The sequence below is a fragment of the Furipterus horrens genome, unplaced genomic scaffold (assembly GCF_987537825.1).
Source record: "Furipterus horrens unplaced genomic scaffold, mFurHor1.1.pri manual_scaffold_2, whole genome shotgun sequence".
Taxonomy (NCBI): Eukaryota; Metazoa; Chordata; class Mammalia; order Chiroptera; family Furipteridae; genus Furipterus; species Furipterus horrens.
The window spans coordinates 42,143,416-42,160,932 of NW_028327172.1; the positions used below are offsets into that span (position 1 = coordinate 42,143,416).

A 17,517-nucleotide genomic window follows, 5' to 3' on the forward strand; every position below is an offset into this window, starting at 1 on the left:
GCATGACTAGGCTAAGAGAGACTGATCTGCAATTATCAAATTCAGAAAACATGCATTAACTTGAGTGCTGGATTCAGTAATTTCCCTGAGAAGTGTAACTGGTAAGTGACTTAGAACAATCTAGTTAGCTAATCAGCACATATTCCATTCTGCAACATGGCAAACCATACAAGGTCTTAAAGTTTAAAGTAATAGAATAGTGGAAATGGGATGAAGAAAATGGGCAGGATAATTCAATCTGTATGCCCGTATTCTGCTGATATTACTCCTAATGGATAAGGATGTAGAAAACTTCCCTTGTTAAATGCTGGAGATCCTTTAACTTTCCTTTATTGAATGTTGAATCATATATCCTCAGCATTGAAGGGAACTCAAAAGAGGACACGTAGCCCTGGCTGGTGTGGCTCAGTGGATTGGGTGCGGTTGTGTGAACCAAAGGGTTGCTGGTTCAAATTCTAGTCAGGGCATATGCCTGGGTTGCAGGCCAGGTCCCCAGTTGGGGACGTGTGAGAGGCAACCACACATTGATTCTCTTCCTTTCTTTCTCCCTCCCTTACTCTCTCTCTAAAAATAAATAAAATCTTAAAAAATAAAAATAAAAAAGGAGGATACGTAAATGTCCTCTACCATCTGCTACCTATCCTTAGTTGGCCTGTACTTGAAAAAGTCCAGTGACAAGGAGCTCACTACTTCTCAGATAACTATATTTTTGGACATTGACTAATAAAAACTTTTCTTTATATTGAGATCAATATCTGTCTTTATAGATTCCAATATGTGACAGTTGCCTCCCTGCAGGAACATCTGCATGACAAAATTTCTTTATTTCTACAATGTATATATCCTTGGAGCCTGACTAGAGTAGGGCACACAGGACTGCCTTATTTAGAAAATTTTCCCACAATCTCAGGCCAACCATTGCTGGTTTATCCAGCCATTTCTTGTGAACTATTATCAAATCTTGGTCATTCTTCTGTGAATTGTTTTCATTTACCCATATCTATTTTAGGTAGGGAGGTGGCAAAGTGCATGGAAAAGCATGGCCTTCATAGTCAAAGACATCTGAGCTGCATTTCTGATGAGGGATAATTCTCTTTTTTAAAGGTCTGTTATGAAGTTTGCATAGGAGTTCTCATTGACTCATTCATGCATTTGATATTTGTTGTGTTATGTGATGGAGAAGGATGGTCTTTTAATCAAACAGGGAAGCTACGCTCATGGAAATGACATGATGAGAGAAATATGAGGTGGTATAGCAAAACAGGGCCTCTACCCCAGAAGAGTGGTAGTAATCACAGAGGAGGTCTCCCGAGGAGAATTGATCTTCCCTCCAACCTGATTTTTTCTTCTGTTTATTTTTTCCTATTGTATTATGTCTTTTTATTTAAGTTTCTCAAGTGACTTTTTAGAATGACCTGATATAATAAAAATACAGTAACCTGAGTATCCAATTGTTATACTAAATCCAAAACTGTTTATCTTTTCTCAAATGTCAAGAGTCTCTTCTGTATTCACCTGAGAAAGTGTCACCCTCATCCCACCTCATCCCTACAGCCAATGAGTCTCCAATTCCTGCAGATTATTTAGTAACAACTCTTGTAAATTTTTCTCTCATAACCAACTCTAATAAATCCGGGGCCTCTATGGAGACTTGAGAAGGAATCTCACACACTGGAAGTCAGACCCAAGAAATGAAGTTGAGTTTGTACTTTTCTTCTGGGCAAAATGGAGCTAATCATACTGTCTATCTTGTAGGTTTGTTGTGAGTTCAATGAACAAAAACATGTAAAATGCTCAGAATTGTGCCAGACATGTGAGAACTTAGTGCTCATTGTTGTTTTGTTAGAATCACTTGGTCCCTACATTCAGTCAGGCAGGAAACCAGCTCTTACAAGAGACATTTTCATTTATGTGAGCTAATATGCTTTTTGCTTAACGCCAGTTTTCATTTTTATGTAAGTGATTCTCCCTTGCAACTAAAAAGATTCCTAATAGACATGGCCCCATTGGCACTAGAACCAACATGGAAGACAATGGCAGCATCTTACTTACCTTTGAATCCTCAGCACCTAGCACAGTGCCTGGGTGTTCACTGAATAGTTGGTGAATAAGCGAATTTATCCCAGTTAGGTGCTAGGGACACAAACATGGACAAGAATCTGCCATTAAGGCGCTGAGTCACAGCTGAGCCCTGTTTGTTGTTCCTCCTTGGAGCTCTGTTTCCTCCTCTCAGAGTGGACAAAAGCTTAGTAGTGATGGTGCTTGGGCCCTTGACAATGTTTTAATTTTTTTAAATCAAAAGCAAAAAATGAAATTTTAGGTAAAAAATGTGTTTTAATATATGATATTAATATATTCATCCTTATATCAAAAAGTTGTAAAATATAATTTTAATTGTTTTTTATGGAAGGAGGAGCGAGCCTATGAGGGCAAAAGTGCCTGGAGCCTGAAAGTCATAATTCATCTCTGCTTCCTTGGTTTCCCCTTTGCCTTCTTTCTCTGTGGAGTTTTCATGGTCTCATATTTTCCTCTCACAATCAGCTTCATGTATTTGATCCTTAATTTGGTTCTAATTTTCTCTTGGGTCTGACACATTATTTCTAATGCTCTTTGGCTATTATTTAGAATTAACCTCAAATATTTTTTATTAAAAATGCACTAGGTCCACTTTAGTCCTTTCCCTGTCCACCTAGTGCTACCTGCTCTGCCCTCAGGCTCTTGGCCACTAGCCCTGCTTCCTGGAAGCTCTGAGAGTTGCCACATTTGTCTCATCTGATAATACCTGCTGTCCTGACCATCTGGCAGTAAGGGCCAGGCTTTGGCTTGGGCTTCATTGCATCAGCCACTGTAGGAGCAACCTGCAGCAGCTCTAGTACTCAGGTCCAACCAGGGAGCTGCCCAAAAGGGCTGTTTCCAGATGAAGTGGTTCCATACGGCCCACCAATCAATACTTCCTTGAGAAGCTATAGCCAGCTGAATTATTGTACCACCTTAGGTTTGTTTTCCATCCTTCTTTGCCTTCCTTCCTTCCTTCCTCCCGTTTTTTCTTCATCTCAATTCTCCCTTTCTCCTCACTTTTGCTTCCCTGATATTATATTTCCCAAGAACTGGTCACATATAGGTTACATTTATTAAGACCTTCTCTATGCTAAGCACGGTCTTAAACTTTTACATTGGATTCTCATGTCAGCTCTATGAAATAGAGATCATTAGCATCTCACTTCACAAATGAAGAAGATTAGGCTTAATGTTGCTAATTATGCACTGCACTTGTTTCTTTCTTTCTTTTATAAGTATATTTTATTGATTATTTTGTTACAGTAGTTCCAATTTTTTTCCCTTTGCTCCCCTCTGTCCAGTACCCTCCTTCCCTCCAGCAATCCCACCCCCTTAGTTCATGTCCATGGGTCAAGTATATAAGTTCTTTGGCTTCACCCTTTCCTGTATTATTCTTAACTTCCTCTTGTCTATTTTGTGCCATCCGATTATGCTTCTTAGTCCCTGTACCATTTCCCCGTCTCCCCTCCCAGCTCATAACCCTCCAAATGATCCCCATACCTATGATTCTGTTCCTATTCTGGTTTGCTTAGTTGGATTTTGTTTTTATTTTTTAGATTCAGTTGTTGATAGCTGTGAGTTTGTTGTCATTTTAGTGTTCATAGTTTTGATCTTCTTTTTCTTAAGTAAGTCCCTTTGACATTTCATATAATAACTCCTTTAGCTTTACCTTGTCTGGGAAGCACTTCACCTGCTCTTCCATTCCAAATGATAGCCTTGCTGGATAGAGTAATCCTGGTTGCAGGTTGTCTTTCATCACACTGAATACTGCTTGCCAGTCCCTTCCTGCCTGCAAAGTGTCCTCTGAGAAATCACCTGATAATCCTATAGGCACCCCCCTGTAGGCAACTCTCCGCCTCTCTCTTGCTGCCCTCAGGACTCTCTCTTTATCTTTCACCTTTGGCATCTCAATCATGATGCATCCTGGTGTGGGCCCCTCTGGGTGCAGCTCGCCTGGGACCCTCCATGCCTCCCAGACCTGTATGTCCATCTCCTTCGCAAAATTTGGGAAGTTTTTCTCATTTTTTTCAATACTTGCTTCCTCATTCTGCACTGGTTGACTGTGTTTTTCTTCCTTATGTTCCAAATCATTGATTTGAACCCCGGTTTCTTTCCCTTCACCATTGATTTTGTGTGGATTTTCCTTCATTTCACTTAGCATAGCCTTCACTTCTTCTCTTATGCGTTTGCCATACTCAAGCATATCTGTCAAGCCTGTGAACATCTTTATCACCAGTGTTTTGAATTCTGCGTCTGTTAGGTTGTCTATCTCCTCATCTGTTATGTTGGCTATCTTCTCGTCGCTTAGTTCTCCCACTGGAACCTTGATCCATTCCCCCTTTTGGGCCATACTTCTCTATCTCCTCTTTCTGACAGGCTCCTGTGTTAGTTTGCCTCCATGTCCCAGGAAGAGCTGTCACTCCTGTTTTGTTCTAAGGGGCAGAGCCTTAGGGATTCGTCAGTGCAGGGCGACCTGTTTCACCGTGTTGTGGCACTGTATGTGGGGGAGGGGTCCGAGAGGGAACAATGCCACCTGCTAAGCACTTGCCCCTTTTCCAGGCACTTCTCTCACTTCTGCACTGGACTGGCGCCCCTCTAGCTGCTGCCCTGGCCATCGTTCCCAGAGTGGGTGGGTCTGCGGATGTTATAGGACCATGGGGGCCCTTTAAACAAGTGGACTCTGCTGAGAGAACAGCAGTTTCTGCTTCCACCCCAACGCCCACTGGTCTGCACAATCAGAAGCAATGAAGCTTGATTTTCTCTGGTGCTAGGACTGTGAGCTGTGAGGTCCAGTGAGGAGCTGGGAACGCTCACCAGGTGTCCCCCCCGACTTTTTAAAACGTGTGACTGAGGTTTCCATTGGCCTGCTGCTGCCACCACCACACCGTGGCCTCTCCACCCTGGCTCCACCCCTCCCACCTGTCTGGATGAGTATTTCTTCTTTATTTCTTTGTTTGCTGGACTTCCATGCAGTTTGATTTTCTGGAACTTCTGGTTATTTGTAGTTTTGAGATAGCTGTATTCCTTCTTAGTTGTGGAGGGAGATGCAGCATATCTGTCTACGCCTCCATCTTAGCCAGAAGTCTCTGCAGGTGTTTCTTGATTTAGGTAATTCCCAATTTAAGAACCTCTAAATTTTTTTTTAATTAAGAAATTTTAAAATTACACCTGACATTCAATATTTTATTAGTTTCAGTTGTATAGCGTAGAAGCCAGAGAGAACTTCTAAATCTTTAAATATTTATAATTGATATCCTATCAATGAATGGAGCATTCAATATCTCACAGCATATTTCTCCTCACATGTTTTAAAAATCCTCACCTGAGATGATACTTATTGATTTTAGAGAGAGGGGAAGGGAAGGAGAAAGAGAGAGAGAAACATCAAAGTGAGAGAGAAACATTGATTAGTTGCATCTTGTACCCCAACAACTGGGGACTGAACCCACAACGTTGGTGTGTGCCCTGACTGGGGATTGAAACTGTAACTTTTGTGTTTATGGGACGATGCTCCAACCACCTAAGCCACACTGGCCAGGGTAGTCTGCACATATTTTGTATCTCTAGGTTTTACTTTGAACTATTGAGTTTTTAAAATTCATTGTAAAGGATTATAATGAAAAGGTCACATTTTTCATCTCAGTAGCAACATTTTTAAAAATGAATGTTTTTCAGGTGCCAATTATTTTTCTAGTTCCTTTTCTCTTTTTCTTCTTAGAGTAATTTTATTTAAGTTCTGTACAATTTTTAAATCCCAGCTATGTTTTTATCCCTTTATTGTTTTTTTCATTTTATTTTTCAGTTACAGTTTACATTCAATGTTATTTTATATTAGTTTTAGGCCATCTATGTTTTAAAATTAAAATGTGCATAAAAGCAAAAAGAGTGGCCCCAAATATTAACTGTGATGAGAGGACAGGTCATATAATTTCTTTCTTATAATTTTTTCTTAGTTTCTAAATCAAGTTATTTTTGTGATGAGTGCATATTACTTTTATAAATGCGAAAAAGCAAATATTAAAAAATGTTAAGTGACAATAAGTATAAATCCAAGAATTAAATGCTGTGAGAAATGAGAGTGAAATTTATGAGTGTAGAGGCTGGAAGATTAAGGCAATTCTATGCTGACATGTGTAAAATTTAAAAAATTAAAGAGACTCAATATATTTTTATTTTATGTTTAACTTTTTAAAATTGTATTTTATTGATTATGATATTACAGTTATCCCAATTCTTCCCCTTTGCCCCATTCCAGTCAACCCCCCCCCCCACCACTCCTTCAGGCCATCCCCACTCTGTTGTCCATGTCCATGGGTCATGAATATATGTTCTTTGGCTACTCTATTTCCTATGCTTTGTTTTACAACTCCATGGCTATTCTGTAACTGCCTATTCATACTTGCTAATCCCCTTACCTCTTCACCCATCCCCCTACACCTCCCTCTCATCTGGCAACCATCAAAATGTCCTTTGTATGAATGATTCTGTCTCTCTTCTTCTTGCTTGCTTAGTTTGTTTTTTAGATTCAATTGTTGATAGATATGTACTTTTTGCCATTTTATTGTTCATAGTTTTGGTCTTCTTTTTCTTAACTAAGTCCTTTTAACATTTCATATAATAATGGTTTGGTGATGATAAACTTCTTTAGTTTTTCTTGTCAGGGAAGCTCTTCATCTGCCCTTTGAGTCTAAATGATAGCTTTGCTGGGTAGCGCAATCTTGGTTGTAGGTCCCCACTTTTCATGACTTGAAATATTTCTTGCCAATCCCTTATAGCTTGCAAAGTTTCTTTTGAGAAATCAGATGACAGTCTTTGGGAATTCCTTTGTAGGTAACTAACTTCTTTCCTCTTGCTCCTTTTAAGATTTTCTGATGTGTCTTGAGGTGGGTCTGTTTGAGTCCATCTTGTTTGGGACTCTCTGTGCTTCCTGGACTTGTATGTCTATTTCCTTCACCAAGTTAGGGAAGTTTTCTGTCATTATATTTTCAAATAGGTTTCCCATTTCTTGCTTTTTCTCTTCTCCTTCCAGCACCCCCATGATGCAAATGTTGGTATGCTTGAACTTGTCCCAGAAGCTCCTTACATTATCCTCAATTTTTGGATTTTTTTTTTTTTTGCTGTTTTGATTGGATGTTTTTTACTTTCTTATATTCCAATTTTCTGCTTTGATTCTTGGCTTCATCCACTCTATTTGGATTCCCTGTAAATTATTCTTTATTTTAATTTTTATCAGTGTATTCTTCATTTATGACTGGTTATTTTTTATGGTTTCCATATCCTTTTTTATACTGTTGAAGTTCTCAGTAAGTTCACTGAGTATTCTTATAATCAGTATTTTGAACTCCGCATCTAGTAGTTTGTCTCCACTTTGTTTAGTTCTTTTCCTGGAGTTTCGTTCTGTTCTTTCATTTGGACCATATTTCTTTGTCTCCTCATTTTGGCAGCATTCCTGTGTTTGTTTCTGTGTGTCACATAAAATTGCTACATCTCCCAGTCTTGGTAGAGTGGCCTAATGTAGTAGGTGTCCTGTACAGTCCAGTGGCACAGCCTCCTCTATTATCCAAGCTGAGTGCTTGAGGTGCATCCATTGTGTGGACTGTGTATATCCTCTTGCTGTAATTGAGCCTTGATTGGTGTTGGCACATCCAAGGTCAGCGACCACCTGTATTCTGTATGGGGTCCCACAGGTAAGCTACAAAGCAATCTGCAGATGGCTGATACTTGTGCTGGGCTTGGAGGTGCTCAGGAGAGGCCAACCTGTGAACCAAGGCTGGCTGCTGCAGGTGCTAGGTCTGGAGCAACTTAACAAAATGTATGGGGCTCATTGAATCCAGATGCTGCTGGTTTGAGATAACTTAGGAAAATCTGAAGCATGGACCAAGACAAGCCACTAAAATGGAAAGGCCACTGGAAATAGCTTAGGTGGGCCCAAAATTTGGGTGGGGCAGAACCTCAGGGAATCACCAGGTTAGGGCAAACAGTGTGAGCAAGGTTGATGGAGTCTCAAGCATAGTGTCTGCCTGCCAGCTCTGTGGTTCTGTCGGGGGAGGCCTCAGAAAAGAAACAGTGGCCTTTGCCAGCACTTCTGTCTGGGAGAAAGCTGCCCCGCAGCTCTCACCCTGATTGTGGACAATTCACTTCCTTCCAGTATGCCTCTGATGCCTTTCAATCTGCTTCCCCAGTGCTGGAGGTCAGAAGGAGTGAGTCTGAGTAAGTCCATGCATGGACTTTTTAAGAGGAACTGCCAGAGAGTCCAGCAGTATCTGTCTTCCAAAGCCTCAATCCCTGCTGGTTTTTACAGCCAGAAGTTATGGCAACTTCTGAAGGACTCAATTTAATAAGAATGTCTCATTTGATTTATAGAGAATGGTGTCCTGAGATGTGAATTTATTTTTTCAGCAACCAAATCAGGTACTTGCAGATTGTGCTGAGAAGACAAAAAAGTACAGAAGATAGATAATCTTTGGTTTGAACCTGAATCTCTATAGATAGTCATTCCTCCCTTGACAAAGCTTTAATAATGGAGTGCTTCTACATTCCAGCTGAGCAGGCTCTTCTCCATCTTGTCAGCACATATTGGAAAATAAAACTGCAGCCATCTGCCCTGGCTGGGTAGTTCTGTTGGTTAGAGAGTTGTCCCGAAAAGCCAAGGTTCAGTCCCCAGTCAGGGTACATAACAAGAAGCAACCAGTAAATGCATAAATAAATGGAACAACAAACTGTTGTTTCTTCCTCTCTTTCTCTGACATCAATAAATAAAAATATAAAAGAACAACAAAAACCCTGCAGGCTTCTGAGTTACAGGAAGCTAAAGCTCAGTAAAGAGGTGACAAAAAGGAGGTGGCAGGCTGAACATTGTGGGCAGAGGTGACATGGATACTAAGCACTGCCTTTCAAAGCACAATACTTACACTGCGCAGAGTACCTGTAAACTGGTGATGTGACTGTGAAACAGACAGAATCCAAAGCCAGTCATCTCCACTGGGGAAAACTAAGACAAGATGGCCACACCCTATGTAAAACACTGTACTGCATTTAAAGCAGCATCTCAAAAAGTAAGCTTGCTGTCTTCCACCCCATTTCCTTTTTATTCCCCCTTTCATTGAATTAAATAAACAGAAGCCTGTAAGACCGAAGTGTCTCTAATGCCGGGGCGGCTTATGTAAGCAAACCAACATCTAAGCCTGTGAATGCCCCAAGATTATAAAATTGAAACCTAAGGAAAAACGATTAAGCTTTAAGCTATAGCCAACCAATAATTTTCTTACTTTGCTTCTACACTTTCTCTAAATAAGTCTTCCCCCTGGTTCCTGTTCAAAAAGTGCCCCTAATCACTTCATGTTTGGCATTGCCTGACTGGAATGGATAAATGCTCAAATAAACTCTTAATTTTTTTTAACCTGCCTCAGTTTATCTTCTGATGCTCTGTAAACCATACATACCTCTATTGTCCTAATTCCCAGTGCTCAAACATTTCGTCTTTTCCCTCTCAATCACCTCTCATGCATTAGTTAACAAATCTTAAAGAAGCTAGATATGCAACATTTTATGAATCTAGTCCCTCACTTCTGTGTTTCATTGCCGCTATCCTTGTTTAGAATCTTACTGCCTCTCATACAGACTCCTGAAGTCGTTTCTTAAATGTCCTTACTCAAGTCTATTTGATATTCTCAGTTAGTCCAAACACTATTTTTGATTTTCTCAAAAACTTGTGACCTTCTCTTCCTCTTAGACAAAATACTATTCTTGTGTGACATTTGTCATATTATTCTGTATAACAATGTAATTACATGACAGTGTAATTATATAATGTATAATGTGATTGTTTCATTCCCCATTACACTGAATACTTCTTTTTTTAAGTTATGAATGTTTTATCATTTTATTACAAATGGCAAATTCATTCTGAAAAATTCCCATGAAGTTGTTTCTCAAAATTTCCTATCCAAATCATCTAAACAATTAGTTTAAAGACTGATTAGCACATACAAATGTCATGCAGGTATAGAGCTGAGCTAACAAAAGAGAATGTGCCACAGGTTTTTAGGAAACAAATGTAGCCTTTTCCATAGGGCTCTGTTGGAATGTCCTCAAATGCAACTAGCAACATTTTTTTGAGAACTAGCAGTGTTATTTTTTCTCTCATTTACTAGCTTTTTATTGAGCATCTACTAACAAATCTTACCTCATCAGGAACTTTTAATACCTCCCTCAACACACCTGCATGCATGCTTTTGATTAAAAAAAAAACCTTCAACGATGCAGAAAAATTGCATGAACAGTTTATTGAGTACCACGTAACATTCATCTAGATTCACCAAGTAACTACACTGTAAACTTCCTGAGGGTAGGAATACACTGAATTTATCTTTCAGTCCTTTACAATGCGACATGTTTATTTAGAAGTCACAGAAATGCCTTTCATGTAATAGTGGGCCATTGATACACACTTATTAACTTAGCTTCCCTCTCCTCTTACTCCAGTGCCAAGAAGCTCCTTCCAAAATCATGCCTTAGCTAAGTGAGGATATTGAGTTAAACCAGTATGAGATTCATTCAACAAATATTGAGTACTTACTATGTGCCAAGTAGTTTTTTAAGCATTAGACATAGAGAAATGAGCAGAGAACAAATTTTCAGGTCTATAATCAGAAGCAGGTTGGCATGCTTCTTTTGAATGAATTGTGGGATAAATGTGCATGATGGTCAACCCTTCCCAATACTGTTTTTATTGGAATACCTGGGAAACCCAATAGCAATATATTTCCATGATACATCCTACTGTCTTCTAATCTTGATTGCATATCCTATGTGAAAAAGTTGGACATTCAACCTGAACATACGTATATTAACAAATTATATGCACGTACTACTGTGCTCATATATTAAACACATACACACACAAAAAAAGTGAAGAAAAGCTGTCCCAAGTAACCCCTTAGATGTGTGCACCCAACTTTAAAGATGGCTAATATATCCCATGCCAATTCAAAGGTGATGATGTGGTAATGGCTCGTTGGAAGAATGCAGAGGATACTGGGATAGCTCAGACTGCCTATATCTTCACATATTGATTTCACCATAGTATGTGCTCTCTTGGGTCTCTAGATGTCTTATTTGACATGTGGGATCCTCCTTGATGAAAATATGACCTACTTCTACCTGCTCTCTAGACACCAGCATAAGCTTCACATGACTTTAATTTAAATAAGCATATAAAATCCCATATGGCAGTGCTTGAGCACTGTCTTGCTCTTCTCTGTGAGAGTTAGAATATGAGGGTCTTAAATGTGTATTTTCTCCCTGCTTTGGGGGTATACATGGCCTTTTACAAGGGGCCAAATGACCAGGACAATGTCCATTAAGAAGTTCAGGCCACCCCAAACAGCAGAACAGAAAAAACACCAAGTGACTTCTAAACGAGGCTGCTATCATAAAGTTTCTAGGAAGTTCCTGTGCTAGGTTGCTTGCAGGGTCACCAAACTGGGTTGCCTCAAAAGTCTCTTTGATATTGTTGCCTGAAAGCCTCTAGGCCCTCTGTGGCTGATGCAAAACCTCAAGCCATAAGTGGATCAACCATGAAAGGATGGTTTAGTTCTATGTAGGCATTAAAAGATAATTTTAAAAAGCAGGTAAAATCATGGCTCTTATAGAGATACAATAAATACATGTTAAAAGACTTTATTTAACTCATTTGCAAGGAAACTAGTGAAGTTCTACAACCAGGTCAAAGGAGATTCTTGAGAATAGACACAGGTATAGGTCAAGAACATTGTAATAAATGTGCATATAGAGCCAAATTTGGTTTTCTGGTTGTTTCTCCTCTGGTCAGAATTTGTTTGCCTGTCTCTGCACAGGAACTGTTTAGCAATCCTGTCAGTTATCTACGGTTTACAGAATCAGACAACCCAGGTGTGCTTTAGAGTGACAGCACATAATTTTCCATTTAAGAACAATTTTTTCCCTACAGTTTCCCCACCTTTGATGAAAAAGAATCTTAAAAATGATTCTTTTTTTCCTATGTATTTTTATTTTATTTTTTAATCAAATTTATTAGGATGACATTAATAAAATTATGTAGTTTTCAAGTGTACAGTTTTATAATGCATCTAATTAGGTCCTTACTATGTGGAATGGTCTATGCTGGATGATATGGGCTGATTGTAGATGTGAGTAAAGTTTGATTCCTGACCTCCAGAAGCTTATAATCTAGTAGGAGAGATGTGATATACGTATATAATAAAATGGCATGTCCAGAGGTGAACAGCCTTTAACACAGGCTGAGACTTGGAGAAAGGAATAACTACCCCATGGGTGTACAAATCCTGCTTGTGTGTAAAGATGTAACACTGAGTGCTGGTGGCAGATCTAAAACTTGAGCAAGTTTTTCAGATGTGCTTATTCTTGGTACCTGTTCTCATGTTCTGACCCTGCGTTTTCTCTCCATTCCTGCTTGAGGCGCAGCTGATGTTCTCCTCATGTCAGATTCCATTGTCTCCTGAGAAGCTGAGCAGATGGCTGCAGTAGCAGTGGCAGGACTGATCCCTGTGTTACACTCTGGGGCCTTAGACAAATCTGGCTACTACAGTACACTGGGCAGCAGCTGGTTTGGCTTCATTGCTGTGTATGGAGTGGTAGTGTCTGTGGCCCACATGCCCTGGCCCCCCATCCATGAAGATTTTTGGTGCCATGGCAACATCACGTATTCTTGTTTGATTGAGTGTTTTGAACAAAGTTTTAGCAGTCCTGTACTGGAAATTTGGTATTTCTTCTTCTTCATCTTCCTAGCCCTCTTCTTACTCATGGAATTCTTCATGGCTCTGATTGGTCATAAGCAGAACAAGGTCAAGTCAGTGGAGTCAGAGGCAGGTAAAATGGAGGAGGGCTCTATAGTGAGAATCCAGGAGATTGTCCCTGCTCCGAAGAAGTCCATCTTGAACTTCCATCAGGAGAAGATGCTTTTGTACTTTCTTTACTTCCTCCTTCAGGCTGGCACACAGAATGTGTTTTTGTTCCTTCTCATGTACCAACATCTGCCACTGGTGAGCCATGCCATTACCCACTGCAGAACCGGTAGCTGCCCTGGACCCTACCTGTGCCTGATCAGGTGGACCATGGAGAAGCACATGTCCATCTACACCATCATCACATTGTCTTTCCGGTCATCCTCTTCTACTGGGTTTCTTCATACATTGTATCATCATTACCTGTTAAAGGGGCTTTCAAGTGCTATGTTTTGGCTTGACTGACATTTGGAAGTTCTTGCTGAGAGTCTTTCCTCCTTCACACTAGGAAGTTTGCATCCCTTTAAATGTTGTGTCAGGGCAGGGGGCAGAGGGGGCTTCCTCTGCTAACCTTTGCTTTCCTCCTTCATAAAGTAAACATTTTTTTGTTCTTATTTTCTCCCTCTACAGCCAGGCTCAGGTTGTCTGACTGTGGGGTGGATGGGATGCACTTGATAACATTTCACAGCTCTTTCACACGTGCTATCTCATTCAGTCTTTACCAGAAGCCTGTGACATTGACCTTGCTTCCAGTATGTTCAAATCAGGACGTTTCCATTGTCTTACAACAGTAAACTCTGAGGGTTCCAAGCATTCTGTTTGGGGATGAGGAAAAAGGTTCTCACCACCTGGATTTGGTTTTGTTTTGCAGGATCCTGTGCAAGCTGGGGTAGCTACACCAGCCACCCATGGAACCGGGAAATGTGATATCCCTTCGCTGATAGCAGCCTTGAAGCAAGCAAGCGATCAGGTCACTGATGAACTCTACATCATCTCTGTGAAGAGCTGCTTCTAACTACTCGATCTCAGAGTCGGGCAGATGGAACACTGCAAAAAGAAAGAGCCGGCAGAAGTGCGTGACGGCCAAGACTTCCCACTGGGAGCGGTGCTGGCCCAGCTCGGTACCGTCTCCTTCCTCTGACCACCTATTGGACTCCCAAGAAGTGCCCCGCAGGGGGTGGGTGGGGGGCACCTCAGCTCTTTGGGCGGGGGCAGCTGCTCCTCCCGCTACTGCCGCCTCTCGCCTCTCGGTGTGGGCAAGAATTGAGGGCTGGCGAGCGTAACGGGGGCAGCAGCTGGAGGCCGGAATCACCGAGGAGGTGCGCGCCCTCCCCCCATCCGTGGCTGCGGCTGTGGGTGTGCCTGCAGCTGCTGCTGCTCTGGCGCCCTCGGTCCCATACAATGCAATCATCTCGCCGCCAACGAAAACAGACCGAAGATGATTCTTGATCACAAACTGAGTCTGGCCTCATTAGATTTGGTCTGATTATTTACATAGGTGCAGCAAGAATGTTAATTTAGTGTAAAGTCCTTCTTTAAATTTGCTCTGTTTAGAGGTTTCCATAAGGACTCTCAAGTTGGACTTCTAAAGCCTCTGTTACTTGTTGTCTTGAGGCTAAGAACATGTCCAAGAAGATCTATCCACTAGATTTCATCTGCAGGACCTATATATTTTGGGTGACTTCCTCTTTTCTCAGAGTTCTCTAAACATCTCTAGGCTCATGGCCAGTCATGGAAGTGACCTCTCTTAGCAGCTCTAAGTCTGGACCCTGAAAGCCAGGCACCAGGAGGGCTTTCTCAGTATTGTCTCCATAAGGTCAACCTTAATTCCCTAAAAGTGAGTGGTCAGGCACTGGCAACAGCTGCTCCAGGTTGGCAGGGAGCTCCCTCCCTTGACCACAATGTCCACCTGGAGAGGTCTGGCAACAAGGTTGCTGCTGACATGGGCAGCCTGTTCTCCTTAAAGCTGCCTGACAGTAGCAGGCACCAAAGACCTTAGACTTGGAGCAGAGGGAGTCAGAGGGTATGATCCCCTCTCCCAACATCAGATCGCCCCTCCACTTGTCCCTGGTTGTCTGAAACCTTTTCAAAAATGACAAAAGGAGCTCAGACCAGTCATCCAGCAGTCTGGAAATTATTTGGTAAAGTTTCTTACAGAGAGAATCTTTAGAAAGATTCCAAAAATAATTCAGCAGGAGTATGAAGCACGAACAGGGAGGACCTGTAAACTACTGGTTCAGTCTTCAAGGCATAACAATTTCAAATTTGAGCCTCTTTCTACTACCATTCTGATTCTTAAGTATGGGCCATCATATGATTGATCGCTGCTTTTGTGTATTGTTGAATAAATCTTTGCTTACTCCAAGGAAATCTTTTTGCCAAATCTGTGGTAGAAACTTAACTTCACTGAGAAGGACATTACACCATTAGATGAATCTCAACATTGAGAAATTAAACAGTATATTAAACATTTTTTTAAAAATTTAAGCTGAAAGAAAATAATGTAGTATAATGAGAATTCGGAGCATTGAAATGCTGCCCATTTGGGAAGTAATACATAGTAGATAGGAAGGCTGGAGAATTGAGGTACAGGGATTGTCCCCCTAGTGTCCACAGTAAAGTTTGGAGTCTCACTGTAGGAAGCGAACTAAATATCATTCCTGAACTTTATGAAGTACTTCTCTCCAAAGGAAAGGAATGGTGGAAAAGCTTCAGTAAAATACGTTCTGTCTAAATATATCATTCTCTAAATGCAGGAAGTGTTTCTGTTGGTGATACAGATGCCAATTTGGAATTAAGTTGGACATGTCCTATGCATTTCCATTTCTCTACACCTTGCACAAGGACAACCCATATTATGACCCTTTACACAGTATATTCATGTTTCAGACCTGATGTTGGTTATGTACAAGGGGTGTCCTTCAGTGAGGCAGGACACATTCTCAATTAAGAAGAGGTAGATGTCTTTATTGCATTTGGAAATCTCATGAATAAGTCATACCAGTTGGCCTTTTTCTGTGTGAATTGCAGCAAGATGTTGAAATATTTCAGGATATTTGACGTATTTTTTCAGGACAATTTCTTCAAACTGTTTCTTCACATCAGATCTTATGGTATTGCACCAGACATATACTTGATAGACTGGATCTTCACACAGTATCTCAAATTGCAACTCTTCCTTGACCTGGCCTGTCCAGTCTGAAATGTATTCTGCAGAGATGGGCATGAATTTTTATTGAGAAGGGAGCTAGGAATTTTCCAAGTACATGAAGACATTTTCTTGCAGATAGACTTCATTCATATAGCACAGTTTCTAACTGAATTGGCAGAGGATATCATGCCAGGAAAGCTGTTCAGCTGTATTGCAGTCACTCAGAGAAACACCAGCAAATGGACTTAGGTCTTTGTATCTGTAATAAAGGATATTCAAGAAGGAGACAAGAATAACAGTACTGCTTCGAATAGCTAATCCTCATAATAAACAAATGAATTAAAGTGTAAAAAGATGTAAGTTTGATAACAGCATTCTGTCTCCTATGTAAGCAACATGGAGGAAGGTTGGAGAAATCCAAGAAAATCCAATAGATGACAAACAGCTGCTTTTTAATTTTGTGAGTGAAATAAAGGAAGTGAATGACTTACTGAAATTATTATTAAAATGTTTTGTAGAGATAGTCATTTTATGAAGGAAAAAATGTGAATGGCTAGTTCATACTCCATAATTTGGCTTGAACATCTGAATGCCATAACATTAAAATAGTTTTTTGGGAAAAAACAGTGGCTGGTTGTACACAATTAAATAAGCATCATTCTCAAATATGACATTCCAGACAAGGCTTTAGTGAATAAACAATTTTTCCAATTATACCTAGTAAAAAAAGTGAGTAGATTCTTATTAAACTTATGGAAATAGTTTGCCATATAAAAGTAAGAATATTTAATACAAGTTTCTGAATTTGGGAGGGTGGGTTAGGCAGGGAGAATAAGATATTATTTAAAAATTTTCCATTTCAATGCATAAAACCAGAATCTAATAAATTATTGTGGGTTATAGGTAACTTTATAAGAAAGGGATTCCTTATATATCCAGGAAATAGAACATTAAAATACATCAACAATATTCCAAATAGCTACAATCATCTCTCATGAGTTCATTCAATTTTGTGTAATCAATTCTTGTTCTGATGGACCTTGGGTTAGCAGTATCATGAACATGAATCCATCAGCTTCTTGACTCAAAAGAGTTTTGGAAATCCTGACTCTGCCCACTGAAAGCAAGAGATGACATCAGAAACCTTTGCCCAAGATCTATTCTTAGAAACACCAATAGTTTGAAGGACGAAATGCAGCCTCTTTCCACAGGCTCTGAGACCATTCTTCTTTAATGAAGATGTGAACTCTGGCCTACAGCTGATTGCAGAGCCTTCAGGGGAGCATCAGGTAATACAAAACAATCTGTAGATGCTAAAGACTTAAAATGGCATTGGCCTGCGAACCAAGTGTTGCTGGTTCGATTCCCAGACAGGGCACATGACTAGGTTGCACGTCAGGTCCCCAGTTGGGGGTGCGAGTAAGAGGCAACCACACAGTGATGTTTTTCTCTCTCTCTTTCTCCTTTCCCCTCTCTCTAAAAATAAACAAACAAACAAATGAATAAATAAATTATTTTTTAAAA

The 17,517-nt window shown here is 40.3% G+C and overlaps 1 protein-coding gene and 1 pseudogene across 1 annotated transcript; both read left to right on the top strand.

The window, feature by feature from the left end:
* The first annotated feature begins 12,572 nt into the window (after nucleotides 1-12,572).
* LOC150018270 (uncharacterized) lies at nucleotides 12,573-13,307 on the top strand. The gene has a single exon (XM_090267685.1). The coding sequence runs from the start codon at nucleotides 12,573-12,575 to the stop codon at nucleotides 13,305-13,307; it is 735 nt and encodes a 244-aa protein (XP_090123811.1).
* Nucleotides 13,308-15,353: 2,046 nt separating this feature from the next.
* LOC150018271 (TBC1 domain family member 12 pseudogene) lies at nucleotides 15,354-16,311 on the top strand (annotated as a pseudogene).
* Nucleotides 16,312-17,517: the final 1,206 nt, after the last annotated feature.